General features: G+C 42.6%; 1 protein-coding gene across 1 annotated transcript in view; it reads left to right on the top strand.

Annotated features, from left to right (window-relative positions):
* ABCA5 (ATP binding cassette subfamily A member 5) overlaps positions 1-27,203 on the top strand; it is a 244,628-nt gene that overhangs the window by 112,774 nt on the left and 104,651 nt on the right. The window contains exons 16-18 of the mRNA XM_073559971.1: positions 22,384-22,474; positions 22,553-22,692; positions 23,703-23,822. Of these exons, the coding sequence (XP_073416072.1) occupies positions 22,384-22,474; positions 22,553-22,692; positions 23,703-23,822 (351 nt within the window). The remainder of the gene's footprint in view (positions 1-22,383; positions 22,475-22,552; positions 22,693-23,702; positions 23,823-27,203) is intronic.

The raw sequence follows: 27,203 nt of genomic DNA, 5'->3' as shown, positions 1-27,203 counted from the left end.
TTGTTAATCCATTCTCTGGCTTACATTTCTCGCATGACAATTACAGACTTTTCAGATATATTCTAATAGTAGGAGGATGGTGTATGTTTACCCACTCCCCGGGTAAATCCTTGGTTTGTGGAAGAGCGGCACGGTGGCTCAGTGGTTAGCGCTGCAGCCTTGCAGTGCTGGGGTCCTGGGTAGTGATGAAAATATGTGCAAAAACTGTAAAGCGCTACGGAATATGTTAGCGCTATATAAAAATAAAGATTATTATTATTATTAGCTCAGCACTGTGGTCATCAGCAGTCTCTGCGTTCATCATGCTATCGGCATCTACAATTACTAGTGGGTATGAAAGCCATCAGGTACATCCTCACTACATCTCCATCAGTCTCCGATTACAGGTCATTAGTATCACTTAAGCCCCCGTCACAAGTTTTGAGACGCAACAGCGATCTCACCAGCGAGATCGCTGTGTGTGACACTTATCAGCGACCAGCCCCCCTGCCGGGTATCACTGATCGTCCTGGAATGGCCAGGACATTTTTTTGATCGCTGGTCTCCCGCTGGCCAGCACGCATCGCTGCGTGTGGCAGGCGGGAGAAAAGCCATCAGCGAGCTGGAGCTGGTAACCAAGGTAAACATTGGGTTTCTAAGCGCTGCGCTTATAAACTCGATGTGTACCTTAGTTACCAGCGTGCTGGTGCAGGGAGCTGGTAACCAAGGTACACATCGGGTTTCTAAGTGCCGCACCCTGCTTAGAAACCCGATGTGTACCTTGGTTACCAGCTCCCTGCACCAGCGCGCTGGTAACTAAGGTACACATTGGGTAACTAAGCGACGTGCGTCGCTTGTTACCCGCATGTCGCTGTCCTGATTGCTGGTGAAGCTGCCTGTTTGGCAGCTCACCAGCGATCATGTAGCGACACACCAGTGATCCTGACAAGTTCACATCGTTGTCGGGATCGCTGGTAAGTCGCTATGTGTGACGGGGCTCTTACCTGTCACGCTGCATCTTCAGCCAGCTCTCTCTTTTCTACTATGTCTAGTAAGTTAAGGCTGCACATTAGGGGGTCTGATCTGCGCTCGAGAATCGCACAGAGCGTCCTTTCAATCTGATTATCAAGTGTTTGCATACTTAATGGGAAACTTAGACTGAAAACTATCTCAGACCTCATACTTTTCACAGATGAGGGTTTGCTACAGTTGTATCTACTGTATGTAATTCAGTATTAGTACAGATACAATGGAGCATGGTGGCTCAGTGGTTAGCACTGCAGCCTTCTAGCGCTGGGGTCCTGGATTCAAATACCACCAAGAACAACATCTGCAGGAGTTTGTATGTTCTCCCCGTGTTTGCATGGGTTTCCTCCCACACTCCAAAGACATACTGATAGAGAAGTTAGATTGTGGGCCCCATTGTGGACAGTGATGATAATGTCTGTAAAGCGCTGTCGACTATGCAAACCATAATAAATAACTAAATCTATATATATAAAATTGAACAGCTTAAACAGCTGTTTAAAAGAATCTGAGCTGTGATTGGTTGCTATGAGCAACAGTTTTCCGGCTCCACAACACCTCAGCAGACACTGACATGGTGGGAGAAATCTAGCATCCCTGGGAACATAAGCTCCCAGCCATTGTCTGTCCCCCAGAAAGGAGCAGAGAGCACATGACAGAAATGATTCACCCCCTCCCGTGCCCATATCCTCGTCACACATCCTCCATCCCATAGGCACATCTTCCCTCTTAAAGGGATCTCTGGTATGGAAGTCAGGGCAAATCCCTCAGCGCTCTGATAGTGACCCCAGGCCTCTCTTAAAGGGATCCCCGGAATGAAATTAGGATCGTTCCACTCAGCGCTGTGGTTCAGACCCCAGGGTCTCTTAAAGGGATCCCCGCTATGGAAGATAGGGAAAATCCCTCAGTGCTCTGATTCTGACCCCTGGCTTCTATTAAAGGGATCGCCGGTATGGAAGTCAGGGCAATTGCCTTCAAATCCTTTGGTACTGACCCCAGGCTCTCTTAGAGGGATCCCCGGTATGGAAGATAGGGCAAATCCCTCAGTGCTCCGATTCTGACCCCTGGCTTCTATTAATGGGATCGCCGGTATGGAAGTCAGGGCAATTGCCTTCAAATTCTTTGGTACTGACCCTAGGCTCTCTTAGAGGGATTCCCGGTTTGGAATTTAGGACTGTTCCACTCAGTGCTGTGGTTCTGACCCCAGGATTCTATTAAAGGGATCATTGGTATGCAAGTCGGGGCAAATTTGGTACTGACCCCAGGCCGCTCTTAAAGGGATCTCCGGTATGGAAGTTAGGGTAAATCCCTTAGCGCTCTGATTCTCACCCCAGGCTTCTATTAAATGGATCATTGGTATGGAAGTCAGGGCAAATCCACTCAGCGCTCTTTTTCTGACGCCAGGCCTCTCTTAAAGGGATCCCTGGTATGGAAGTTAGGGCCTTTCCACTCAGCGCTCTGGTTCTGACCCCAGGCTGATGGGATGATGTGGGATATTAGGGGTAGTAGTCCGGTGGCTCTGGCTGATGGGATCATGTGGGATATTAGGGGTAGTAGTCCGGTGGCTCTGGCTGACGGGATGATGTGGGATATTAGGGGTAGTAGTCCGGTGGCTCTGGCTGATGGGATGATGTGGGATATTAGGGGTAGTAGTCCGGCGTCTCTGACGGGATGATGTGGGATATTAGGGGTAGTAGTCTGGTGACTGGCTGACGGGATGATGTGGGATATTAGGGGTAGTAGTCCTGTGGCTTTGACCGAAAGATGTGGGATATTAGGGGGAGTAGTCCGGTGGCTCTGGCTGACGAGATGATGTGGGATAATTAGTGGTAGTAGTCCGGTAGCTCTGGCTGACGGGATGATGTGGGATATTAGTGGTAGTAGTCCGGTAGCTCTGGCTGACGGGATGATGTGTGATATTAGGGGTAGTTGTCTGGTGGCTCTGGCTGACGAGATGATGTGGGATAATTAGTGGTAGTAGTCCGGTAGCTCTGGCTGACGGGATGATGTGGGATATTAGTGGTAGTGGTCCGGTGGCTCTGGCTGACGGGATGATGTGGGATATTAGTGGTAGTTGTCTGGTGGCTCTGGCTGATGGGATGATGTGTATATTAGGGGTAGTAGTCCGGTAGCTCTGGCTGATGGGATGATGTGAGATATTAGTGGTAGTAGTCCGGTGGCTGTGGCTGATGGGATGATGTGGGATATTATAGTGAATGTGGCTATGCGGAATGGGCGGGGCTATACACTCAGCTATATATATATATATATATATATATATATATATATATATATAACCGTAGTTTGTTACTATGCCCGGGCAGCGCCGGGCTCTTCAGCTAGTAAATAACTAAATGTGTCAGTCTACGGTCACATATGATTGTGGAGGTAGCTATACCCAGAATGCATAAAGTTGTAAGAAACCTCAGCCCTGATATTCACAGGTATCTCTGAGCGTCATTATTGCATTTGAGCGTTTTTGTGATTTTCTCATTTTTCATTTGCACCTTATTCTTTTTTAATTTGTGCCTGTCTTAAAATAAATTTCATGGGTTCGCCTGTTTTTTTTTTCTGTTTTCCATTGTAAGCAGGGTTTGGTGTGTTCAAATATTTGACCAGCTCCTCAAATGCCACTTTTTAAAAAGTCGCAACATTTTTTGCTCCAGTCCTGCTCTTTTCCTCTCCCAGTCTGACATTTTTGCATAAATTTTGCAGCATTTTAGCGGGGCAGTTAACTTTTTGTGCTTATAAATTGCAAAATTTATTAAAGGGACTGACAGCCTGATTCCATAGATGTATCACTTGCTGGTCTGCTGTCATTTTATTACAATCACAGTTTTCTCTGTTGCAGATCTTACAGATCTCGGAATTTTGATCTGTGTATAACCCCTTCCCCACCACTGATTGGCAGCTGTCTCTGTATACTGTACATTGACAGAGAGCTGCAAAGTGCTGGGGGCGGTTCTACAGGAGTACTAGGAGGCACGAGACACCTTGTCCTGTAGTGATAATCTCCTGCTGATAAAACACTGATTGTATTGATACAGGAACACACAGTCTAGTAAGTAACACATTGCTGGAACCAGGGTCTCTGCCCCTACATCATGCCGCTCTCCGATTACATAGTAAAAACCTTTTTGAAAGATTCCATTTAAAGGTAAAAATAAGGACCATTTTTTAATTTGCTCAAAATTCGTTAACCCCTTTACTCCAAAGGGTGGTTTGCATGTTAATGCCCGGGCCAATTTTTACAATTCTGACCACTGTCCCTTTATGAGGTAATAACTCTGGAACGCTTCCATGGATCCCACTGATTCTGACATTGTTTTCTCGTGACATATTGTACTTCATGTTAGTGGTAAAATTTCATTCATATAACTTGCGTTTATTTGTGAAAAAAAAACGGAATTTTGGCGAAAATGTTGAAAATTTCGCAATTTTCCAACTTTGAATTTTTTGCTCTTAAATCACAGAGATATGGCACTCAAAAAACTTAATAGTAACATTTCCCACATGTTTACTTTACATCAGCACAATTTGGGAACCAACATTTTTTTTTGTTAGGAAGTTATAATGGTTAAAAGTTGACCAGCGATTTCTTATTTTTACAACACCATCTTATTTTTAGGGACCACATCACATTTGAAGTCACTTTGAGAGGTCTACATGATAGAAAATGCCCAAAAGTGACTCCATTCTAAAAACTGAACCCCTCAAGGTGCTCAAAACCACATTCAAGAAGTTTATTAACCCTTCAGGTGCTTCACAGGAATTTTTTGAATGTTTACTAAAAAATGAGCATTTAACTTTTTTTCACAAAAAAAATGACTTCAGGTTCAATTTTTTTATTTTACCAAGGGTAACAGGAGAAATTGGACTGGAAACGTTATTGTGCAATTTGTCCTGAGTACGCCGATACCTGATATTTGGGGGGAACCACTGTTTGGTAGCATGGCAGAGCTCGGAAGGGAAGGAGCGCCGTTTGACTTTTTCACTGCAAAATTGCCTGGAATTCAGATCGGATGCCATGTCAAGTTTGGAGAGCGCCTGATGTGCCTAAACAGTGGAAAACCCCCACAAGTGACCCCATTTTGGAAACTAGACCCCCCAAGGAACTTATCTAGATATGTGGTGAGCACTTTGAACCCCCAAGGGCTTCACAGAAGTTTATAATGTAAAGCCGTACAATTAAAAAATCATATTTTTTTCCACAAAAATGATCTTTTCACCCCCAATTTTTATTTTCCCAAGAGTAACAGGACCCCAAAAGTTATTGTGCAATTTGTCCTGAGTACGCTGATACCCCATATGTGGGGGTAAACCACTATTTAGGATCATGGCAGAGCTCGGAAGGGAAGCAGCGCCTTTTGACTTTTTTGGCTGGAATTGAGATCGGACGCCATGTCGCGTTTGGAAAGCCCGTGATGTGCTAAAACAGTGGAAACCCCCCAATTCTAGCCCTAACGGGAAAATGGAAATAAATACATTTTCTCTAGCAACCTTCCACGACAGTATAGGAGGTTGTCTCCATGCCCTAATAGGGGACAGGAAGTACAAAGAGGTTAAAAGGCCCCTCCTACCTCCCTCTCACCAGCATCTTTCCTGTCCTCCATGGGGCATGGAGAGGTTTAGGTATGCTGCGTGGCCGGCTGCTGCAGTGTACCTGATGGATTCCAATAGCCGGACAGTGGTGGTTGGTGGCTCTGCCTTCCCTCCTCCGTACTGCTCCTGTCTTCCTTTGAATTCGGGACCTTCCTGGCCTACTTGTGCTCCCTGGGGGTAAAGCGGGCCAGTGATCCCCGACCGGAGGCCTCCCGTAGCTCTCTGGTCTCTCCTCCTCCTACATGCACGGCTGTCGGCGTCCTGGAAGTGGCACACTTCCGAGGTTTCCGTTCCACCTTGAAGCGCAGGTGACTTCCGGTCCGGCTTATGGCGAGCCCCCGGATAGCTGACAGCGTGCAGAGCACGCCAGAAATGACTGTGCCTGCTCGGACCTTGGGAGGAGGAGGGGGAAAAATGAAAGAAGCGCTGAGGGCGGGTTTGACCCTTTTACAAACCCGCCGGAAGATGCCGACAGGTAAGACGAATCCCCTGTCAGCATGGATAGTTCTTCCTGCCCTGCATCTGCAGAGCTCAGCGCTGCCACAGTGAGTGCCTATTGGGGTGGGTCCTAGTGGTGCTGTCCTGGGTATAGGGGTCTAAGTTCTCAAAATACTTCTCTCCTGTCTTGTAGGGAGACAAGTCCTCCAATAAAGGCACCAATACCACAAAAAAGTCTGTTAAATGCGCCGTATGTAGCATAAAACTCCCCACAACATGGGGGGGGGGAAATTGTCAGGCATGCACAGACCTAGTGGTCAGGGCGCAAAGCACTGGTGGATGACATCTGCAAGTGTTCTCCCTGTGCTCAGGTGGGCTGCCACCTATCCTCCAAGGTTCTTCCCTCCTCCACCTCCTTCGTCTGCGGGCTCACCTCCCTCGAAAAAAAAAAAAAATGTTTTCAGACGACTCATGATCTGAGAGATGAGAGGAGCCGAGAGCCCCTAGAACCTCTGAAGCCAGAAGATATCTTTTTTATTCGGAGTAGGTGGAGGAGCTGGTTAGTGCAGTTCGTGCACCATGGGACTAGAGGACTGGCTAGGAATCCCTGGTCCTGTGACATAAATGTGTTGGAGGGAGCCAAACAGACATAGGTCCATAGTGGACATGATCTCCCAGGAATGGGAGTACCCGTAAACTATTCCGCTCCATCAGAACTTAAACATAGGTTCCCACTGGAGGGTGATGCATTCAAATGGGGTGCCGCCTGCCATTCTAGGCGGAGCGTGACTGCATTTGCCAGATGGCGGCTGCTAAGCAGCTTGAGGGACCAGCCCGCAATCGATTCCGAAAGTGGATGTTCAGGTGGCAGGAGTCGTAAAAAAGACAGTTCTTCCATTTGACGATGCATCCCAGCTTAAGGTCCGAGGGACCGTAAAATAGCCTTATCAGAAAAGTCTGGGAGACCTCTGCTTTAAAATCGGGAATTGCTTCCACGTGCGTTTCTAGATCCCTCTTCCAGTGGATAGAGGAGCTAGAAAATCATATTTCTCAGGGGACCTGAAGGGGTGAGCTTCTTGACTCCCTTCCCATATTACAGAGGGCTACAGGCTTCCTGGCGGAAGCATCTATGGAGATAATCCGTACCTCTGCCAGATCTTTAGTGCAATCTAATTCTGCCAGGCAAGCCCTCTGGCTTAAAACATGGAGCGGGGATGTTACCTTCAGGGTTAAGCTCTATTTCCATCCCCTTCAGTGGTGTACACGTCTTTGGCCCAGCTCTGGATGAAATCCTTGAAAAGGCCACAGTTAAAAAGAAAGTGCTTCCTGAGCAAAAGACCCCAAGGAAGCGTTTTTTTCGAGCCCCCCAGAACCAGTCATCCCAGCCAAAAGGGAAGGGATGGAGCTATACTAAGGGGAGAGGCAGTAATATCCTAGTCCCCCAGCAGCAGCAGGAGAAACAATGACTCGGACCCGGTGGGGGGGAAGGCTTTCAAAATTTTTCCACTCTTGGCAGTTAATCTCCAACAGCCCCTGAGTCCTCAGAGTAATCAAGGACGGCCTTCTTCTGGAATTCGAATCTTCCTCCCTGAGGAGTCTGAGAGTCACCTCCCTACCATCTCGGGAGGCTTTGGCAACGCTAAAGTCCGGCATTCAACTCCTCCTGCAATCAAGCGCCATATCTCAGTCCCCTGTGGGAGAGCATGAAAGGGTCATTATTCCAGGCTATTAATAGTAAAGAAGCCCACAGGAGAGGATAATAATTAACTTAAAGGAGTAAAGGCTGCCATTCCCTTGATAGGCCCTCATTCCTTCAGGGCAACCATAGTCCTGAATGATGCCTACTTTCACATTCCTATACATCCTGCTCACAGAAAATATCTAAGGTTGGTGGTCCGTCGGGGTCCAGAGAAAAGTGCTTCCCTTTGGGATATCCTCTGCCCCACGGGTATTTTCAAAAATTAGGGCGGAAGCTGTGTCCCACATCCGAGGCCAGGGTTTATGCATTGTACCTCAGCAGAACGACCTATTGATAATAGGAATCTCCTACCAGACTCTGGAAAACCAGGTAGCTCAAACTCTGCATATTCTCCGATCTCTGGGGTGGATCCCGAATATAAAAAATCACAGATCCAACCCTCTCAGGAAATAAGGTTTTTGGGAGTCCTCTTAGACTCAAGAAAACAGATGTCCTTCCTTCTGGAAGATCATCAAGTGACTATAATATCAAAGATCTCGAGCTTCAGAAAGCAGAGGTCCCCGACCCTCCAGTCAGCTATGTCAGTACTAGGGTTGAGGACGTCCTGCATCCAGTCAGTGCTCAGGGCGCAGGCCCATTCCAAAATCCTCCAGTCCCATATCTTGGGAAATTAAACAGAGATCACAATTGCCTACACAGGAGAGTCCTGACCTCAGGAAAGGTAAAAGCCTCACTGGCTTGGTAGATGGACCACAAAAATCTGCGCAGAGGCGTCAGCTGGTCCAATGTCCCCTTGGTCACAGTAAGATCAGATGCCAGCAAAAAAAGGCTGGGGAGCCATGGTATCCCAGCTGCCATTCCAGGGGTTATGGAGTCAAGAAGTGAGTACGAGATCTTCCAATTTCAGGGAGATGAAAGCAGTGGAAGAAGCTCTCCTGGCTGCAAGACACCTGGTCCAGGGTCATCATATCAGAGTCTATGACAATATGACAACAGTGGCACACCTGAGAAACGAAGGGAAAGTAGTACATCCAAATATGGGACCTCCAAAGTATATGACAAAATACAAATTTATTTATTAGTTCATGACATGTACACGAAACAGCAAAAAAGAAATTAAAAACATTTAAAAGGCAAAAAATGCAATCATGTCACAATCATGAAATACTGATCTAGTGACTCTCCCACAACATAGACCCCATATTCCAGTATAAATATGTAAATGAGTATCAAACAGACCACCTCTAATGCATTAGTTATAGTAGGCAAAACGCATGAGATAAAGTGACCATAAATAGAAGAGGAGGCCTTGATATGCAAGGAAAAAAACGCAATTTACAGCACCATATAGGCAAAAAAAGGAGGCAAAAGAATCTATAAATGAGCCTCTCAATTACAAATTCCAAAATGGAGTGTACACAATAGCCCAAAATGTCAAATACCTGACTGTGAGAGTAGAGGTCTGATAACCTCTGGACTGGCAAGTACACAAAAGAACAGAAGGTATTTCAGCATACAAAGGGATAGAGTGCCAAATGAATGCTAGAGATAGCCTGTGGGGTAAAAGAGTGGGGGGAGCAAAACCCCACGCGTATCACCACTCTCTATGTGGCTTCTTCTCCGTGACCGCCCCTGACACATAGTGCCGGGTGTCAGCTGTGATAATCAGTTAACACTCGGCCGCCATCAGCGCCGCTGACCGCGCTAGACGTACTATTCCGTCCTTGGGACTTAGGTCCCAGGTCACATGGATGGAATAGTACGTTTAATGTAGGAAATGGGTTAATCACAAGCCCCGTTTTGAAGAATTTAACGCATAAAAATTTCAATGACTAGTACAAGTCAAAAAAACGAAAGTGAAAAAAAAATAAAAGCTGAAATAATGAAAGTGTGTTTTCAAACTTTTCGAAAAACATTGTTAAAACCCGAAAAATTAATAAAAGGTCACCTTTTTTACAGCTGTTTTCCGCAGTTATCAGTCGGGTCTCACTACATGAAAATCTGTACAGGAATAAATAAAGGAACAACCATGGGTATAATGAAACCATAATATCATTGCCTTATGTGTTGGGTATCATTTGTGATATGTTAAACATTTCGATAATCTTATAAATTACTGTTTCACACGCTTCCCACATCTATCCGCCTGTTATTAGTATCAGCACAACTGCGCCTTACAATTATCGCCACTTCCCTAGAATTATACCCTGACTCGTGTATCATTATATTACATTACTCCCACGTAGACCCCCGTTGTTACCTGCTTCCAGTAATTCATATAACTGTAATTAGAGAAAACATGTCATTTCCTCATCATAGAGGCTGGTGGATGAATGAATATGCATCTATACCGCTATAGAATTTCTGCACATCTTACAGACTGTTGAATTACTGATTTTGTCGGTTAGAACTTGTAAATACAAGCAAGTCTGCAGTTTACTGCTTCTTAAAATTATCAGCCTTGCCTGAGATATTAGCACTTTTCTTTTGTTTACAGTTTGATGATTTGTATACCGACCACCGCTGCTGGACAGTAGAACATACACAGCATTTAAAAGTTCTTTTAGATTCTGTTCTGCAGCTCATCAGGATCGTCAGCAGCAGTGGTCGGTCTCCTAGGCAACTAACTTTAAACTAAAAAAAGGTGTTTAATGCACAATGGATGCCAAAAAACGAAATTCAAAAAGTAAGGCACATTTTTTTCATTCTGACAACCAACTTTTACAAGTTTTTCATTGATTTAAGATGTACTATGGCGCTTAAAAGCACAAGTCCTACAAAAAAACCAAGACCTAAAACGGATATATCAATGGAAAAAAACCATATATGTAACTTGACTTTTCCGTTCTCTAGGTGAGGTTTAACCTCTTAATTCTACCAATGTGGATATTACAGAGGCCCTTTTTAGCTCCTTGTCCATGAATAGTATCCTGTGATCTGCTCTATTTAACTATTTGATCACCTTTGGTCAATAGGTACCACTGATTGATCAAAGGTGGCCTACTTCCTTTGATTTGTGTCATGGACAAGTTCAGGGTGTCCTTCCTTGTGCCCTCAGCTGTGAGAACATAGAAAGTACCCCAGAGTTGTCAGTACACTGCTTTTATGGCACATTAGGGTCCTCCATACACATTAGAGTCTGAACTTGATCCTGGTGAGACAAGCCATCTATGTTATGTGTATGGTGACCAAAGGACCAGAGCCCTGCGAGCCTCCGCCTTCCTGTCGGAATTCTTGGCTCCTTTTTTAATTAGCCAGCAAATCACAAGAGACGTCGGGGATACCGACAGGTAAGAGGAGGTTTGCATGGCTCTGGTCCAGTAGCCACAGACTACTGACGTGACTGCTGGACCAGAGCCCTGCAAATCTTATATTTCTCATATTATCAATATAATTTTAAAATAAAATGTAAAAAAATTAAAAATAAAAAAAAGTCCACAAGAAACTCACTTACATGTAATAACTGTAAGAATTTAAGAGGAGATTCTGTATAAACTACAAACTTAAAATAACAAAAATTCCGTAAATAAAAAAGAAAACCTGTACCCCGAAACCACCCTGAAAAAAAAAATACAATTTGTAAAAACGAAAATTGTAGCCACGAAAAAAAAGTTTCTTGGTTTTTATAACAAACTGACTATGTAACACAGAACTGAAAACCTGGGCCGGCATACTTGTTGGTATAAGTGCAATGTGTGCAGGGCTGCCACTAGGAATTTCGGGCCCCATACTAGCAAAATTTTCGGGCCCCCCTTCAGAGTCCACCCAGGCTCCGCCCCACTCCTACCTACCTCCACCCCTCGACCCATCCGCAGTCCCACCGCCCTCTCTTGGAAAAACTCCACTTCTGCACCATATCCTCACTAATCACACATTTACAGTTCCCATCACCACATATATAACCAGCAGCTTTTGTTTTGGCCAAAAGATTTTTTAATCCGTCACTTTGACAATGTAGACTCTTTTGGCCGTGCTCTACTCTAACTTACTAAACATTTGTTAAAATATTCAATGCAATTTAGGTATATTATTATTTATTTTTCAATTTTTAAAATGACCAATAGTTTCAAAAACAAGGAACAAATACCGCCACACCATGACCAGACACCATATTACCACCACATGGTGACAGAAAAATGCTACATACAAGGAAGAAATAGCGCCACACCCTGACTAGATCACATATTATCACCATAGTGACCGAATAATAGCAAATACAAGGAACAAATGCCGCCACGCCGTGACCGGATCACGTATTACCACCACATAGTGACCAAGTAATAGCACATCCAAGGAACAAATACAGCCACACCATGACCAGATCACATATTACCACAACATAGTGACTGAATACTACAATACTGATCATCAATAAAAAAAAACAGTACTAATATCAACATAAGTGCCATTATACGCAGGAGATCTGTACTTCGTATACAGTGTCCGTGTACAGGTAATACAGTGATCACCGGTGACATTATACACAGTAGCTCTGTATATAGTGTACAAGTACTACAGTGATCACCGGTGACATTATACACAGGAGCTCTGTATATAGTGTCAGTGTACAGGTAATAGTGATCACCGGTGACATTATACATAGTAACTCTGTATATAGTGTCTGTGTACAGGTAACACACTGACTCACCGGTGACATCTCTAGTTGAAGTCCTTCATCTTCGCTTTTCATCTTCATCCAGTGCATACCACCATCACTTCTTCAAGCCAGGATTCGTTTCTGTAGAAAATAACACAATTATCTAGAGCATATTCCCCATTTTTTCACCAACCTCTACACTACACCAGATAAAGAAAATAAGCAACCGTGTTGCCCTGCAAAGTAACAGGACATCTCCTCCCCAACACTGAAAACAGTGTACGCAAAAATAATATCCTTTAATTAGCCCCTACAATAATAATATCCCACATTCTGGATCCATGTGTCCTCCCATTCTGCCTCATGTCTCTCCATACTTCCCCCCCATGTCTCTCCATATTGCCCCCATAGTCATCCATAATAGTATAATGTACCCCATAGTCATATATAACAGTATAATGCACACTTATAGTAGTATAATGTACCCCATAGTCATATATAGTATAATGCACCCACATACTAGTATAATGCACCCCCATAGCAGTATAAAATGCATCTTATTGTACTATAATGCACCCTATAGTACTATAATGCACCCCCATTGCAGGTTACTGGACCCCCATAGCAGTGTAATGCACCCTATAGTACTATAATACACCACATAAATAATAATAAATAATCTTTATTTTTATATAGCGCTAACATATTCCGCAGCGCTTTACATTTTTGCACACATCATCATCACTGTCCCCGATGGGGCTCACAATCTAAATTCCCTATTATAGTATGTCTTTAGAATGTGGGAGGAAACCGGAGTGCCCGGAGGAAACCCACGCAAACACGGGGAGAACATACAAACTCCTTGCAGATGTTGTCCTTAGCAGTATAATACACCATATAGTACTATAATAATAATAATAATCTTTATTTTTATATAGCGCTAACATATTCCTCAGCGCTTTACAGTTTGCACACATTTTCATCACTGTCCCTGATGGGGCTCACAATCTAAATTCCCTATCAGTATGTCTTTATAGTGTGGGCGGATACCGGAGTGCCCGGAGGAAACCCACGCAAACACGTGGAGAACATACAAACTCCTTGCTGATGTTGTCCTTGGTGGGATTCAAACCCAAGACTCCAGCGCTGCAAGGCTGCAGCGCTAACCACTGAGCCACCGTGCTCACCCCAATACCAGTATAATGCACCCCCATAGGAGTATAATGCAGCAGCTTCATAGTATAATGCAGCAGCCCCATAGTATAATGCTACCATAATATAATGCAGCAGCCCCATAGTATAATGCACCCATAGTATAATGCAGCAGCCCCATAGTATATTGCACCCATAGTATAATGCAGCAGCCCCATAGTATAATGCACCCCATAGTATAATGCAGCAGCCCCATAGGGATATAATGCACCCCAACCCCATACTGGTATAATATGCCCCATACTGTGGTTTTACAAAAAAAAGTATTTTCTTTACCTGGCCGAGCTCCTGTGGTGTGTCCTCCTCACCGATTCAGCTGAGGCGCGCAGCGTTGTTCTGGTGTATGACAGTGACATCATACGTAGGAGACGTGCGTGCTGATGTCAGCTGCTGGTCTGTGATTGGCTGGTGGCTGTTAACTGTTACTGTGTGGGAGGAATCTCCTGCACGGCAACAGATTATAACTGATCGTGCGTCGGGCGCCCTCTGCTCATCGGGCCCCGTACGCCAGTTAGGGCAGTAATGCCTGGATGGCAGCCCTGTGTGTGGGTGCAAAAGCCTAGCATAAGAAGAGCGCAAAAGCCATTCCACCTTGGCAAGGTGTCTATGTAACTTTCCACAGAGGGTGCAAAATACAGTCAGACCCAGGACTTGCTCTGCCCCCGTCTATTTTGAGGTCTGCTGGCACATAGCGAGGTGGGTTACTAGAGTTAGGGACCACCCTGATTGGGATTCAGCTTGTAGTTTTTTTTTTCAATCAGATCATTTTTGTTGATTAATTGATTTTATAAACAATTGCATACATTATACATTAGTATTGGTTGTATGTTCTCTAACAACATGCTTACAAACAGAAAATAATTGTTATCTATATTTCCTCATCATACAATATTTAAAAAGCCAAAATAGCCAAACGTTCTAGTACAGTTATTCTGAGTAGGTCCAAAGATGCCACCCAGGGGTGACCAGCCACCGTTCCCATACATTTATAAACTTTTTTAATGAGTTCCTTTTAATGTAAGTACCTCTCTTCAGGCATAGGGTATTATTAATTTTAACTTTCAATTCTTCCAATGTTGGGGGATTACGGTCTAACCAGTGCAATGTTAACAATTTCCTGTCCAGAACCGATGTTCTCAGAATGGCTGTAGTTACAGGAGAACTTAAATCTACCCCCACCCCCCAGAAGGCGCAGTATGCACACCCTAGGATCAAGTTGTATGTGTATCTCAAATACTTGTTTAATCAGGGAAGTCACCCCAATCAGTAGTGGCCTATATCAACACATTCCCATAGCATATGCCTCAGATGGGCCGCATTCATACCGCATCTTGGACATGAGTCTTCAGTCAAAGCCTCAGTTTTAACCCCTTTACCCCCAAGGGTGGTTTGCATGTTAACGACCAGGCCAATTTTTACAATTCTGACAACTGTCCATTTATGAGGTAATTACTCTGGAATGCTTCCATGGATCCTGGTGATTCTGACATTGCTTTCTCGTGACAAATTGTACTTCATGATAGGGGTAAAATTTCTTTGATATGACTTGCGTTTATTTGTGAAAAAAAAATGGAAATTTGTCGAAAATGTTGATCATTTCGCAATTTTTCTACTTTGAATTTTCATGCCCTTAAATCACAGAGATATGTCACACAAAATACTTAATTAGTAACATTTTCCACATGTCTACTATACATCAGCACAATTTTGGAACCAAAAGTTTTTTTTAGTTAGGAAGTTATTATAAGGGTTAAAAGTTGACCAGCGATTTCTAATTTTTACAACAAAATTTCCAAAACCATTTTTTTAGGGACCACATCACATTTGAAGTCACTTTGAGGAGTCTATATGAGAGAAAATACCCAAAACTGACACTATTCTAAAAACTGCACCCCTCAAGGTGCTCAAAACCACATTCAAGACGTTTATTAACTCTTCAGGTGTTTCACAGGAATTTTTGGAATGTTTAAAAAAAAAAATGAACATTTAACTTTTTTTCACCAAAAATTTACCAAGGTTAACAGGAGAAATTGGACCCCGAAAGTTGTTGTACAATTTGTCCTGAGTACGCTGATACCCCATATATGCAGGTAAACCACTGTTTGGGTGCATGGCAGAGCTCGGAAGGGAAGAAGCGCCGTTCGACTTTTTAATGCAAAATTGGCTGGAATTGAGACTGGACACCATGTCGTTTTTGGAGAGCCCCTGATGTGTCTAAACAGTGGAAACCCCCCACAAGTGACAACATTTTGGAAAGAAGACCCCCTAAGGAACTTATCTAGATGTGTGGTGAGCACTTTGAACCCCCAAGTGCTTCACTGAAGTTTATAATGTACAGCCGTAAACATAAAAAATCATATTTTTTCACAAAAATGATCTTTTCGTCCCCAACTTTTTATTTTCCCAAGGGTAACCGGAGAAATTGGACCCCAAAAGTTGTTGTGCAATTTGTCCGGAGTAGGCTGATACCCTATATGTGGGGGTAAACCACTGTTTATGCGCATGACAGAGCTTGGAAGGGAAGGAGCGCCGTTTGACTTTTTAACGCAAAATTGGCTGGAATTGAGATCGGACGCCATGTCGCGTTTGGAGAGCCCCTGATGTGCCTAAACAGTGGAAACCCCCCCAATTGTAACTCCAACCCTAGCCCCAACACACACCTAACCCTAATCACAACCATAACCCTAACACACCCCTAATCCAACCCTAACCCTAATCCCAACAGTAACCCCAACCCTAAATTTAGCCCCAACCCTAACTTTAGCCCCAACCCTAACCATATCCCTAACCCTAGCCCTAACCGTCATGGGAAGATATAAATAAATACATTTTTTTAATTTTATTATTTTTCCCTAACTAAGGGGGTGATAAAGGGGGGGGTTATTTACTATTTATAGCTGGTTTTTATGTTTGGCATCTGTCACACAATAAAAGACTCCTTTTATTGCAAAAAAATATTTTTTACATCACCACATTTTGAGAGCTATAATTTTTCCATATTTTGTCCCACAGAGTCATGTGAGGTCTTTTTTTTGCGGGACAAGTTGACGTTTTTATTGGTACCATTTTTGGGCACATATTTTTTACAAATGGAGATTCAGTGGCGCTTGTGTATGAGTGTAATTCCAGCAGCAAACACTAAGACACCTGTCACAAGGGTGTCAAAGAAATAAGGTAAAATAACTAATAATATTAGTGTGCTCTTGGAACACTCAAAGAAGAGGGAAATCTAAATTGGGTGGTTATAGAAAAAAAAAACCTCTTATAAGTGCTCTTTATGTAGCTGGATAATAGCGAGATAATAGCAATTAGCAATAGTCAATTGTAAGACCTCAGAAGAAGTGCTTAAGGGAAAAAGAATATATATAGATGCTGGTGGCAATCTTAGTTCCAACCTGAATAATCACAAACTAAAAAGGCATGAGTGAGGGTAAAAACCTGAAATCACTGAACAGGTTATATACTGCAGGGTAATTCTCCCTGATAGTAGCTTAAAAAAAAAAAAAAAAAAGTCAAAGTCAAATTGCAGCCTGTGAACGGCTGTGCAGAGTAGCCGCAATAGTAAATGCACAAGTCAGAGAGCGGTACCTGTAAAGATAATGCGATGCGAAGTCCTCACTCCAGTAAGCGGTGCAAGTTAAAATAGCGCTTTTTGCTCCAGCGCTTGGAAAAGGAGGGGGGGTTTGTACACTGGGGTATAGACGAGTTAGGGATAGCACCCATGTATTGCAACTGCTGGGGGAGGTAGGATGGCAGGATCATTATATTTTAGGTTCATTAGACATCACTTCTCTGTATACGGTGATCCAAAATGAAAAAGGCTGTTATGCCGCCACCTATTTTTTAAAGAAACATGGAATAGTTCCAGACATACAGGCTGAATTTTTACATGAATGTATGCAATTTATTTTAACCCACAACTATTTTAAATATTTGGCGGACTACTACACCCAGCAATGGGGGACCGCGATGGGTACCAGGTTTGCGCCAAGTTACGCCAATTTGTATGTGGGAAAATGGGAGGAGGACACAATTTACCCTTCCGGGGAGCTACGTGCGGACCTGGTACTTTGGAAACGTTTCATTGACGACGTTGTTTTTATTTGGTCTGGTGGCCGAGAATCATTAGATTTGTTTTTAGCGGATATTAATAAAAATGAATATTTTTTAAACTTTACCTCTACCACCTACAGTACCAGCAGTATTAATTTTTTAGATCTAAGTATTTTTATTGAGGATGACTCCATTCAAACCTGTGTCTTCCATAAGCCTACAGATGCAAACAGCTACATCCCAATAGACAGCTGCCATTTACCTAATTGGCTATTAAATGTACCTAAGAGTCAGTACATCAGAATTCGCAGGAATTGCTCTAAAATTCAGGATTATGATTCCAAAGCATCTGCGCTAACTCATCAATTTCTGGAGAAAGGCTACAACAACTCACTTCTGGAGGAAGCAAATATAACAGCTAGAAATAAACCTAGTGCTACTCTGAGAAGGATAAACAATATAAATAAGAAAAATACTCCCTTTGATGATTTTATCCCTATTATAACCGAATACAACTCAAACTGTCATATTTTGACTAGAATTGTCAAAAAACATTGGGACATTTTGAAAGAGGATAAAATTATAGGATGCTCAATTCCACCAGGTCCAAAGTTCGTTTACAGAAAAGCCCGTAATATTGGTAGTATGATTGCCACCACTGTATTAAATAACCATGTTAATGCACCTACTCCATCTTTTATAGGCAATTTGAAAGGTTTTTTTCCCTGCAAAAAATGCAGGGCTTGCCAACAAACTAGGAGCCCTAAACAACAATGGGCTATGGGGAGCAATAATTCTAATAAATTGGAAATATCAGATTTTATTACTTGTAAAATGGAGAGTGTCATATATACCATCAAATGTCCATGCCAGAAGGTATATGTAGGACGCACGAAAAGATCCCTGCAGATAAGGATTAAGGAACATATAAGAAATATAAAGAAAAAATTTCTGGGTCATCCCCTCTCTAAACATTTTTCAGAATGTCATGGAGGCTCTGTGAATAACCTTATCTTCACAGGAATTGAACATGTTAAGCCACAAGTGCGTAAAGGCAACCATATAAAGCTAATGTCGCGCGCTGTGAGCCGCTGGATATTTGCATTGGACACCCTAATACCGAAGGGGTTAAATAGTGAAATTGAACTTTTTGGCTTCTATTAAGTTAATTGGGTTAAACTTGCCTAAGCTGCGGGACTGCTTAAATAATCCTCCTGTGGTTGGGGGGACCATCCCTGAGGAAGAAGACAGTTAGTCTTTGAAACATGTTGGAAAGTCCATTGGTCCCCGTCGCAATCACCAGCAAGTGAAACTGACGTGGTCATGTGTTGACTCACATCATGAAGGTCCTGTATACCTGGAGCAGCTCACAGACGCCGGGAGCACGAGAGGCCGCTCACGTCTGCTCCACAGCTGGAGGTACACTGACAGGAGGCTGCCAACGGCTGGGGCAGCCCCTGTAACTCGTCTATACCCCAGTGTACAAACCCCCCCCTCCTTTTCCAAGCGCTGGAGCAAAAAGCGCTATTTTAACTTGCACCGCTTACTGGAGTGAGGACTTCGCATCGCATTATCTTTACAGGTACCGCTCTCTGACTTGTGTATTTACTATTGCGGCTACTCTGCACAGCCGTTCACAGGCTGCAATTTGACTTTGACTTTTTTTTTTTTTTTTTTTTTTTTTAAGCTACTATCAGGGAGAATTACCCTGCAGTATATAACCTGTTCAGTGATTTCAGGTTTTTACCCTCACTCATGCCTTTTTAGTTTGTGATTGTTCAGGTTGGAACTAAGATTGCCACCAGCATCTATATATATTCTTTTTCCCTTAAGCACTTCTTCTGAGGTCTTACAATTGACTATTACTAATTGCTATTTTCTCGCTATTATCCAGCTACATAAAGAGCACTTATAAGAGGTTTTTTTTTTTTTCTATAACCACCCAATTTAGATTTCCCTCTTCTTTGAGTGTTCCAAGCGCACACTAATATTATTAGTTATTTTACATGATATTTTTTGATCGCTTTTTATTCCGATTTTAGGGAGTCAGAATGAACAAAAACCAGCAATTCATGAATTTCTTTTGCGGGGGGGGGGTGGTTACACCATTCCGCGTGTGGTAAAAATGATAAAGCAATTTTATTGTTCGGGTCAGTACGATTGCAGCGATACCTCATTTATATCTTTTTTTTATGTTTTAGCGCTTTTATACAATAAAAACTATTTTATAGAAAAAATAATTATTCTTGCATCCCTTTGTTCTAAGAGCTGTAACTTTTTTATTTTTATAGTCATGATTCTATATGGTGGCTTGTTTTTTGCAGGACAAGATGACATTTTCAGCGGTACCACGTTTATGTATCTTTTTGATCGCGTGGTAGTCCACTCTTTGTTTGGTGGCATGATGATAAAGCATTTGTGTTTTTGCCTTGTTTTTTTTTTTTTATTTTTAATGGTGTTCACTAAAGGGGTTAACAAGTGGGGCAGTTTTATAGGACGGGTCGTTATAGACGCGGCAATACTAAATATGTGTACTTTTAATGTTTAGATTTTTTTATTTAAATATTGATGGAATAAATATTGATTTTTTTATTATTTTTTAAAAAGTATTTTTACAATTATTTTAAAATTTTTTTTATTTAATTCTTACTTTTTATACTGTGTCCCACTATGGGACACTCATTTTGTGCATGCTGATCGCTTCTATAGCATGCAGATCTGCATGCTATAGAAGCTGTCAGCACTGCAGCTTCTATAACACTAACCTGAGAGACTTCCTGACATGCACGGCGCATGACAGGAAGTTTCTCAGAGCTGGAGACCCGGATGTCGTCATGACGACATCGCGTCTTCATGGCAGCGATCGGGACCCCGCGTCATGATGCGGAGTCTCTGATCCGAAGGCAGAGGGGCTGTCAACCCCTCTGCCGGCTCCGGAACGCTGTGATCATGTTTTTTCGCAGTGTTCCGGGGGTTAAAGTGCCGGGAGCGGTCCGTGACCGCTCCTGGCACTTAGTGCCAGGTGTCAGCTGTGAGAATCAGCTGACACCCGGCCGCGATCAACTGCGCTTCCCCCGTGAGCGTGGCTGATCGCACATGACGTAGTGTAACGTCCATGGGCATTAGGGCCCAGGGCACATGGACGGTATAGTACATCGAATGTCACAAAGGAGTTAAACAATATATTAGGAGTCTTATATACCCTGTGGATAAGGAAAATTTCGGACATTCTTTGGGACTCAGATAGAGATATTTATATGTGTTGTTTCTAGTATTTCATTCCATTGTTCTTCAGATATGGGTCAACATCTTTTTCCCACTTTGATCTGACCATCATGGGATGCTTCTATAGATAGAAGAGTAATAATATCCTGTAAATGGAGGAAATAATGCCCTTTGTATTAGATGTTGTAGCGATTAAATCTAAGATTTAGTGATATCTACCGTAGTAGTCTTAATTTGTGTCTGGAAGGCATGACTAAGCTGCAAATACTGATAGAAGGCTCTATGTGGAGTGTCAAACCCAGAGCGAATCTGATCAAAACTTTGGATTGATCAGTCGCGTATTATTTGGGACAATAGCAAAATCCCTCTGTGTTCCCATTCGCCGAAGCCCTCTAGTTTAGCTATTTCTCTTAGTTTGGAAATGTGCCACAGAGGGGAATAGTTTGTGAATCCCTTGATACGGAGAATGTCCCTTGCCCCTAGTAGTATCTCCCATTTAGTGCCCTCTTTATTAGCAGACCCGAAGCTCCACAGTGGTCAGTTGTACCCCAACCCTGAATCTGCTGTAGCTGTGAGGCTATGAAGTATAACCAAGTGTTTGGAAATGCTAGGCCCCCTTTATCCTTTCCCTTTTGCAGGGTTTCACATTTAATTGTGGGTTGCTGTTTTTTCCAAATGACTTCACGAAACAGCCCATGTATGTTATGAAAGAAAGACATAGGAATCCAAATCGGAGTATTATGAAGAAAATAAAGGAGTTGTGGCATAAGGATCATTTTCAAAAGTGCAGAATTCATTAAAATCAATGGGATGCTTCTTGTAGCGTTTTGTAAGCGTTTTTGCCGGTAAGTGCCGATTTGCTCCAGTTAATTAAAAGGCCAGACCATTTTCCTTATGTTTTAATTATGTCTATTACTGGTCCTATAGAATGCCTAGGTCCCCCCATAAAATAAGCATATAATCTGCCTATATAGAGATTTTCATCTCTATTGACCCACACCGAAAGCCTGAGATTGCAGGATTATTTTGTATCAAACAGGCAAGTGACTCTATGGCTATTGCAAAAAAAAGGGGTAACAGGAGACAACCCTGCCTTTAACCCCTTCCCAGATCAAACAATCCCGATATATGACCATTAACCCAGAGTTTTGTCTTGGGAGAATTATATAATAACTTGATCGTTGAAATAAATTTATCACCGAATCTCATGCCCTTTAAAACAGCCCACCAACAGTTCCAATCGACGCTGTCAAATGCCTGGTGGCGTCTAAGGAAAGGTTCGCCCTTGTTCCCATGGATTTTGAACTAAGCTGCATCCCCATATATAACCGCCTTATATTATTTGAATATTTGAGGTGGACTTGTTTGGTATAAAAGCAGTATGTGCAGTGGGATATCTTTAATGGGTTTTTTTTTTATCAAAGTAGTGTCAGCTAAGTACCTTATGTTTTTTATAGGTACTACTAATATTCTTTATTTACTGCAGAGTACCTCTTTATTGTTTTTATTCTAGGTTTTGATTATGTAACGCTCCCAACTTCTTTTATTTCAGACCGAAAGGCCGTGATATCACAAGGAGCCCTGAAATGCGTGGGATCCTCCCTCTTCTTAAAGAGTAAATGGGGTGTTGGCTACCGTTTAAGGTAATTTCACTTTTGAATTTTTTTTTGTGATTTTGTTTTATTTTGTCTCATACAATAAGCCAATCTCTGTCTCCTCAGCATGGACATAAAACCGTCTAGTAACATAGAAGCAATTTCATCCCTGATCTCACAGCATATCCCGAGGGCGACGTTAATGCTGCAAACGGAGAATTCCCTCATTTACGCCCTGCCACTGAAAGATGTGGACATATTCCCAGGTACACTGGGGAACATGATTAACCAGATGATTATGACTAACCAGTTTGTTTGAGGTAGTGTATTTCAGGAAATTGGTGCAGCAGGAGAATAGTCTTGGAGACGGGCGTGGGAGGTTCAGATTATGGAGGATGCTAGTCTTAGATCATGCGTGATATACTTAAAGGGGATTATACAGGAGGTGGGATATTGAATTGGGAGCTCATACTAGTGAATGGTGAGAGATATCGGCTGGGGAGATTAGACTGGAGTGGAGGATAATCCTGTGGAGAAATCTATGGCGATTACTTTGGGTGGTGAGATGGTACTGGAATGGGGAAGGTGTTACTTGAGGGGGGATTATTCAGGAGGGGGGCATATGGGATGAGGAGATGATAATGAATAGAGGATGGTAATTAAGGTGGGGGAGATGATACTTGAGAAGTGGGAGAAACAATACTAAAGGGGAGGAAAGAGGGGAGATGGTATGGCGTTATTAATACTATAGGAGAATATACTTAAGGGCCAGATGATACTGTATAGATAGGGGAGAATACCTGGGGGAAAGAGATAATACTTTAAATGAGACTCATCATATCCTGGGAAACTCCATGAGTTAAAAGAAGACAAAAATAATAAACATTTCTGAAATATATATAATTTGGAAAAGCAAAAAAAAAAATTGCTCATAATTTAGTAATAACAGCTCTGTCCCTTTAAAAGAAGGAGGCAGGAAATGGCTCTCCACTCTCTCAGTATTTGGACAGCTGTGTGAGACTTCTGAGCTGGGAAATACCACGATTTTGAGGGAGACTGTAAACAGATGGGAGATATAAAGCTATGTAAGATTCCTGTGTATTATGAAGCATCTGGAAAAGGAGGATAAAACAAACAGCTACAGAGGTAAAGCATGTAGCAGCTTCTCTTCATTGTGTCTGATGTGGGCTCTGTGTAAGTAGTGAGAGAAGCTCAGATAAATGACAAAGGAGGTAGGGGTCCTACAGTAGCCAATAACAATGATTTTGTATTTCAGGATTGTTTTCTGCTCTAGACAATGATTGCAGCTTAGGAGTGATGACGTACGGCGTTTCTATCACCACGCTGGAAGACGTCTTCTTCAAACTGGAAGCGGACACTGATGGAGATCATACAGGTCAGTAAACAATAGTGATTAAAGCTGCCAGGGTGTTCAGGCCTCACGACTGGGGACTTGGGCTCTATTAGTGTCATGGGCTTCAGCAAAGCAAAATCTAGAAGTGAAGATGAGTGAGGTGGTCTGGGATCCATAATGGGCACTGCTCTAGGGTCTGGCAATTTAAGGGTTCAGTCTGCGGTTTGATCACTAAGGCTATGTACCCACGTTGAAGAAATGCTGTGGAAATTTCTGCAACATTTCCGCACTCCCGCCGCCGGTAAAACGCATGCGAATTTGCATGCGTTTTTTGCTTGCGGAATGCTTGCACATTCCACGCGATTGGCATCGCTTGCAATGTGATAGGTAGGATGTTAAAATAATTAAAAAAAATATATATTATTATTCTCACCTTCCGACGGCCCCCGATCTGCTCTGCGGCGCTCCCGGCATTTTCCCGTCCCAGTAATGCTTTGTGCGAAGGACCTGAGATGACGTCATGCTCGCGAGATATGGGGTATCAGCCTACTCAGGACAAATTGCAAAACAGCTTTTGGGGTCCTATTTCTCCTGTTGCCTTAGGAAAATACAAAATTGGGGGCAAAAATATCATTTTTGTGGAAAAAAAATGATTTTTTATTTTCACGCCTGGACGTTACAAACTTCTGTGAAGCATTTGGGGGTTCAAAGTGCTCACCACACATCTAGATAAGTTCTGTGGGGGGTCTAGTTTCCAAAATGGGGTCACTTGTGGGGAGTTTCAATAGTTTAGGCACATCAGAGGCTCTCCAAATGCACATGACACCCGCAGACCATTCTATCAAAGTCTGCATTCCAAAACGTCACTACTTCGCTTCCGAGCCCTGACGTGTGCCCATACAGTAGTTTTCTCCCACATATGGGGTATCAGTGTACTCAGGACAAATTGGACAACAACTTTTGGGGTCCATTTATCCTGGTACCCTTGGGAAAATAAAAAAATTGGAGACTAAATGATCATGTTTGTGGAAAAAATACGATTTTTTTTATTTTCACGCCCGGGCGTTATAAACTTCTGTGAAGCCCTTGGGGGTTCAAAGTGCTCACCACACATCTAGATAAGTTACTTAGGGGGTCTAGTTTCCAAAATGGGGTCATTTGTGGGGGGATTCCACTGTTTAGGTACATCAGAGGTTTTCCAAACGCGACATGGTGTCCGATCTCAATTCCATCCAAAAACGTCAAATGGCGCTGCTTCCCTTCCGAGCTCTGCCATGCGCCCAAATAGTCATTTACACCCACATATGGGGCATCAGCTTACTCAAGACAAATTGCACAATAACTTTTAGGGTCCTGTTACCCTTGGGAAAATAAAAATTGGTGGTGAAAAGATCATTTTTGTGGAAAAAGTATGATTTTTTAATTGTACTGCTGTACGTTGCAAACTTCTGTGAAGCCCTTGTGGGTTCAAATTTCTCACCACATATCTAGATACATTCCTTGGGCGGTCTAGTTTCCAAAATGGGGTCACTTGTGGGGGGTTTCCACTATTTAGGTACATCAGGGGCTCTCCAAACATGACGTGGCGTCCGATCTGAATTCCAGCCAATTTTGCATTGAAAAAGTCAAACGGCGCTCCTTCCATTCTGAGCGCTGCCATGCGCCGAAACAGTGGTTCCCCCCCCCCCCCATATATCAGGTACCAGCGTACTCTGGACAAATTGCACAATAACTTTTCCAGTCCAATTTCTAATTTTACCCTTGGTAAAATAAAAAAAATTTAACCTGAAGTACTTTTTTTGTGAAAAAAAATTAAATGTTAATTTTTTTTTTTAAATATTCAAAAAATTCCTGTGAAGCACCTGAAGGGTTAATAAACGTCTTGAATGTCGTTTTGAGCACCTTGGGGGGTGCAGTTTTTAGAATGGTGTCACTTTTGGGTATTTTCTATCATATAGACCCCTCAAAGTGGCTTAAAATGTGATGTGGTCCCTGAAAATAAAATGGTGTTGTAAAAATGAGAAATCGCTGGTCAACTTTTAACCCTTATAACTTCCTAACAAAAAAAAATTTGGTTACAAATAAACGCAAGTTATTTGAATGAAATTTTACCACTAACATGAAGTACAATATGTCACGAGAAAACAATGTCAGAATCCCCAGGATCCATGGAAGCGTTTCAGAGTTATTACCTCATAAAGGGACAGTGGTCAGAATTGTAAAAATTGGCCCGTCATGAACGTGCAAACCACCCTTGGGGCTTAAGGGGTTAAATACTAGAGTAGGACTGTCCCACAAGGGTTGACATGGCGGGATGGCTTGTACATTATTTTGATCAAAATTATGTTATCGAAATACCCTTATTATTATTACCTTTTTGCATTATTTGCTGTTTATTTTTTACTTTTTATTTCAGGATATTTGTGCTTTTTGTTTTCTCTGGTTAATGGTCACGTGTAAATATGCACTTACATTGTGCATACACATTAATTTACTTTCTCAGTTCAGACTCCAGTTTTTTATTTTTTGTCTATAGTTCTAGGCATAGATCAGTTAAGTTAGGGTCCATCTCGGAGTTTGTGAGGAGTTGTCTGACACACATGATACCATGTTGATGTGGAATTGACATATATGTCCTTGATGTAAAAAGAGACTAAAATGGAGTCTTTGGGTATAACACCCAATTGTTGAATTATTCTTAAAAAAAATCACCCCTATCTAGTAAGAAGGATGGAGACTTGTGTATAAGTGGGGTCAGTATCTTCTCTAGGAAGATTGATAGTGGCGATAGAATAGAGTCCATGGAAGCGGCTATGGGTCGGCCTGGAGGACGTTCAAGACTTTTATGCACTTTCGGTAATATATACCAGTAAGAATAGTGTCAATGATGTCCCTTTTACCTCTCCTGTGGGATCATGTGGTAGTTTAGTATAAAATGAATTGTCATTCACTTGTCGAGTAGCCTCACTAATGTAATCTGCTGTGTTCATCACTGCAATAGCTCTGCTTTTATCGGCGCGTTTAATGATAGTGTCCTTATCATTGCGAAGTGATTGTAAGGCCTGAAAGTCTAGGGTGCTCAAGTTAGGAAGACAGTGTAATTGATCACTTTTCATATTGTGGTGAAATTTAAGGAACGCTTTTTCAATGAAACCGATAAATGTTTAAACGGCATGAGAGCCCAGAGGGGGTCTATAGGAGCTCTTGGTGCGGAGACCCAAATCACTGATTATAACTTGTGGAAGGTATGTGGGCTCGTTGCTCGCCGGGGGGTTGCAAAATGCATCAACAACCTTATATGGCGAAAAAAGCGGTGTAAGTCCACGTCCATATCAAAAGTACTAAACTTAAAAGAAGGACAGAAGGGTAAATCTTTCTGTAGAAGGTTGCTTTCGGCGATACTCCAGAGTCCTGGATGAAATA

Source organism: Dendrobates tinctorius, unplaced genomic scaffold (assembly GCF_039654945.1).
Source record: "Dendrobates tinctorius isolate UK_male_01 unplaced genomic scaffold, ASM3965494v1 ptg000014l, whole genome shotgun sequence".
NCBI lineage: Eukaryota > Metazoa > Chordata > Amphibia > Anura > Dendrobatidae > Dendrobates > Dendrobates tinctorius.
Note: the sequence above shows the minus strand (reverse complement) of the source record. Positions and strands in the feature narration are given on the sequence as shown.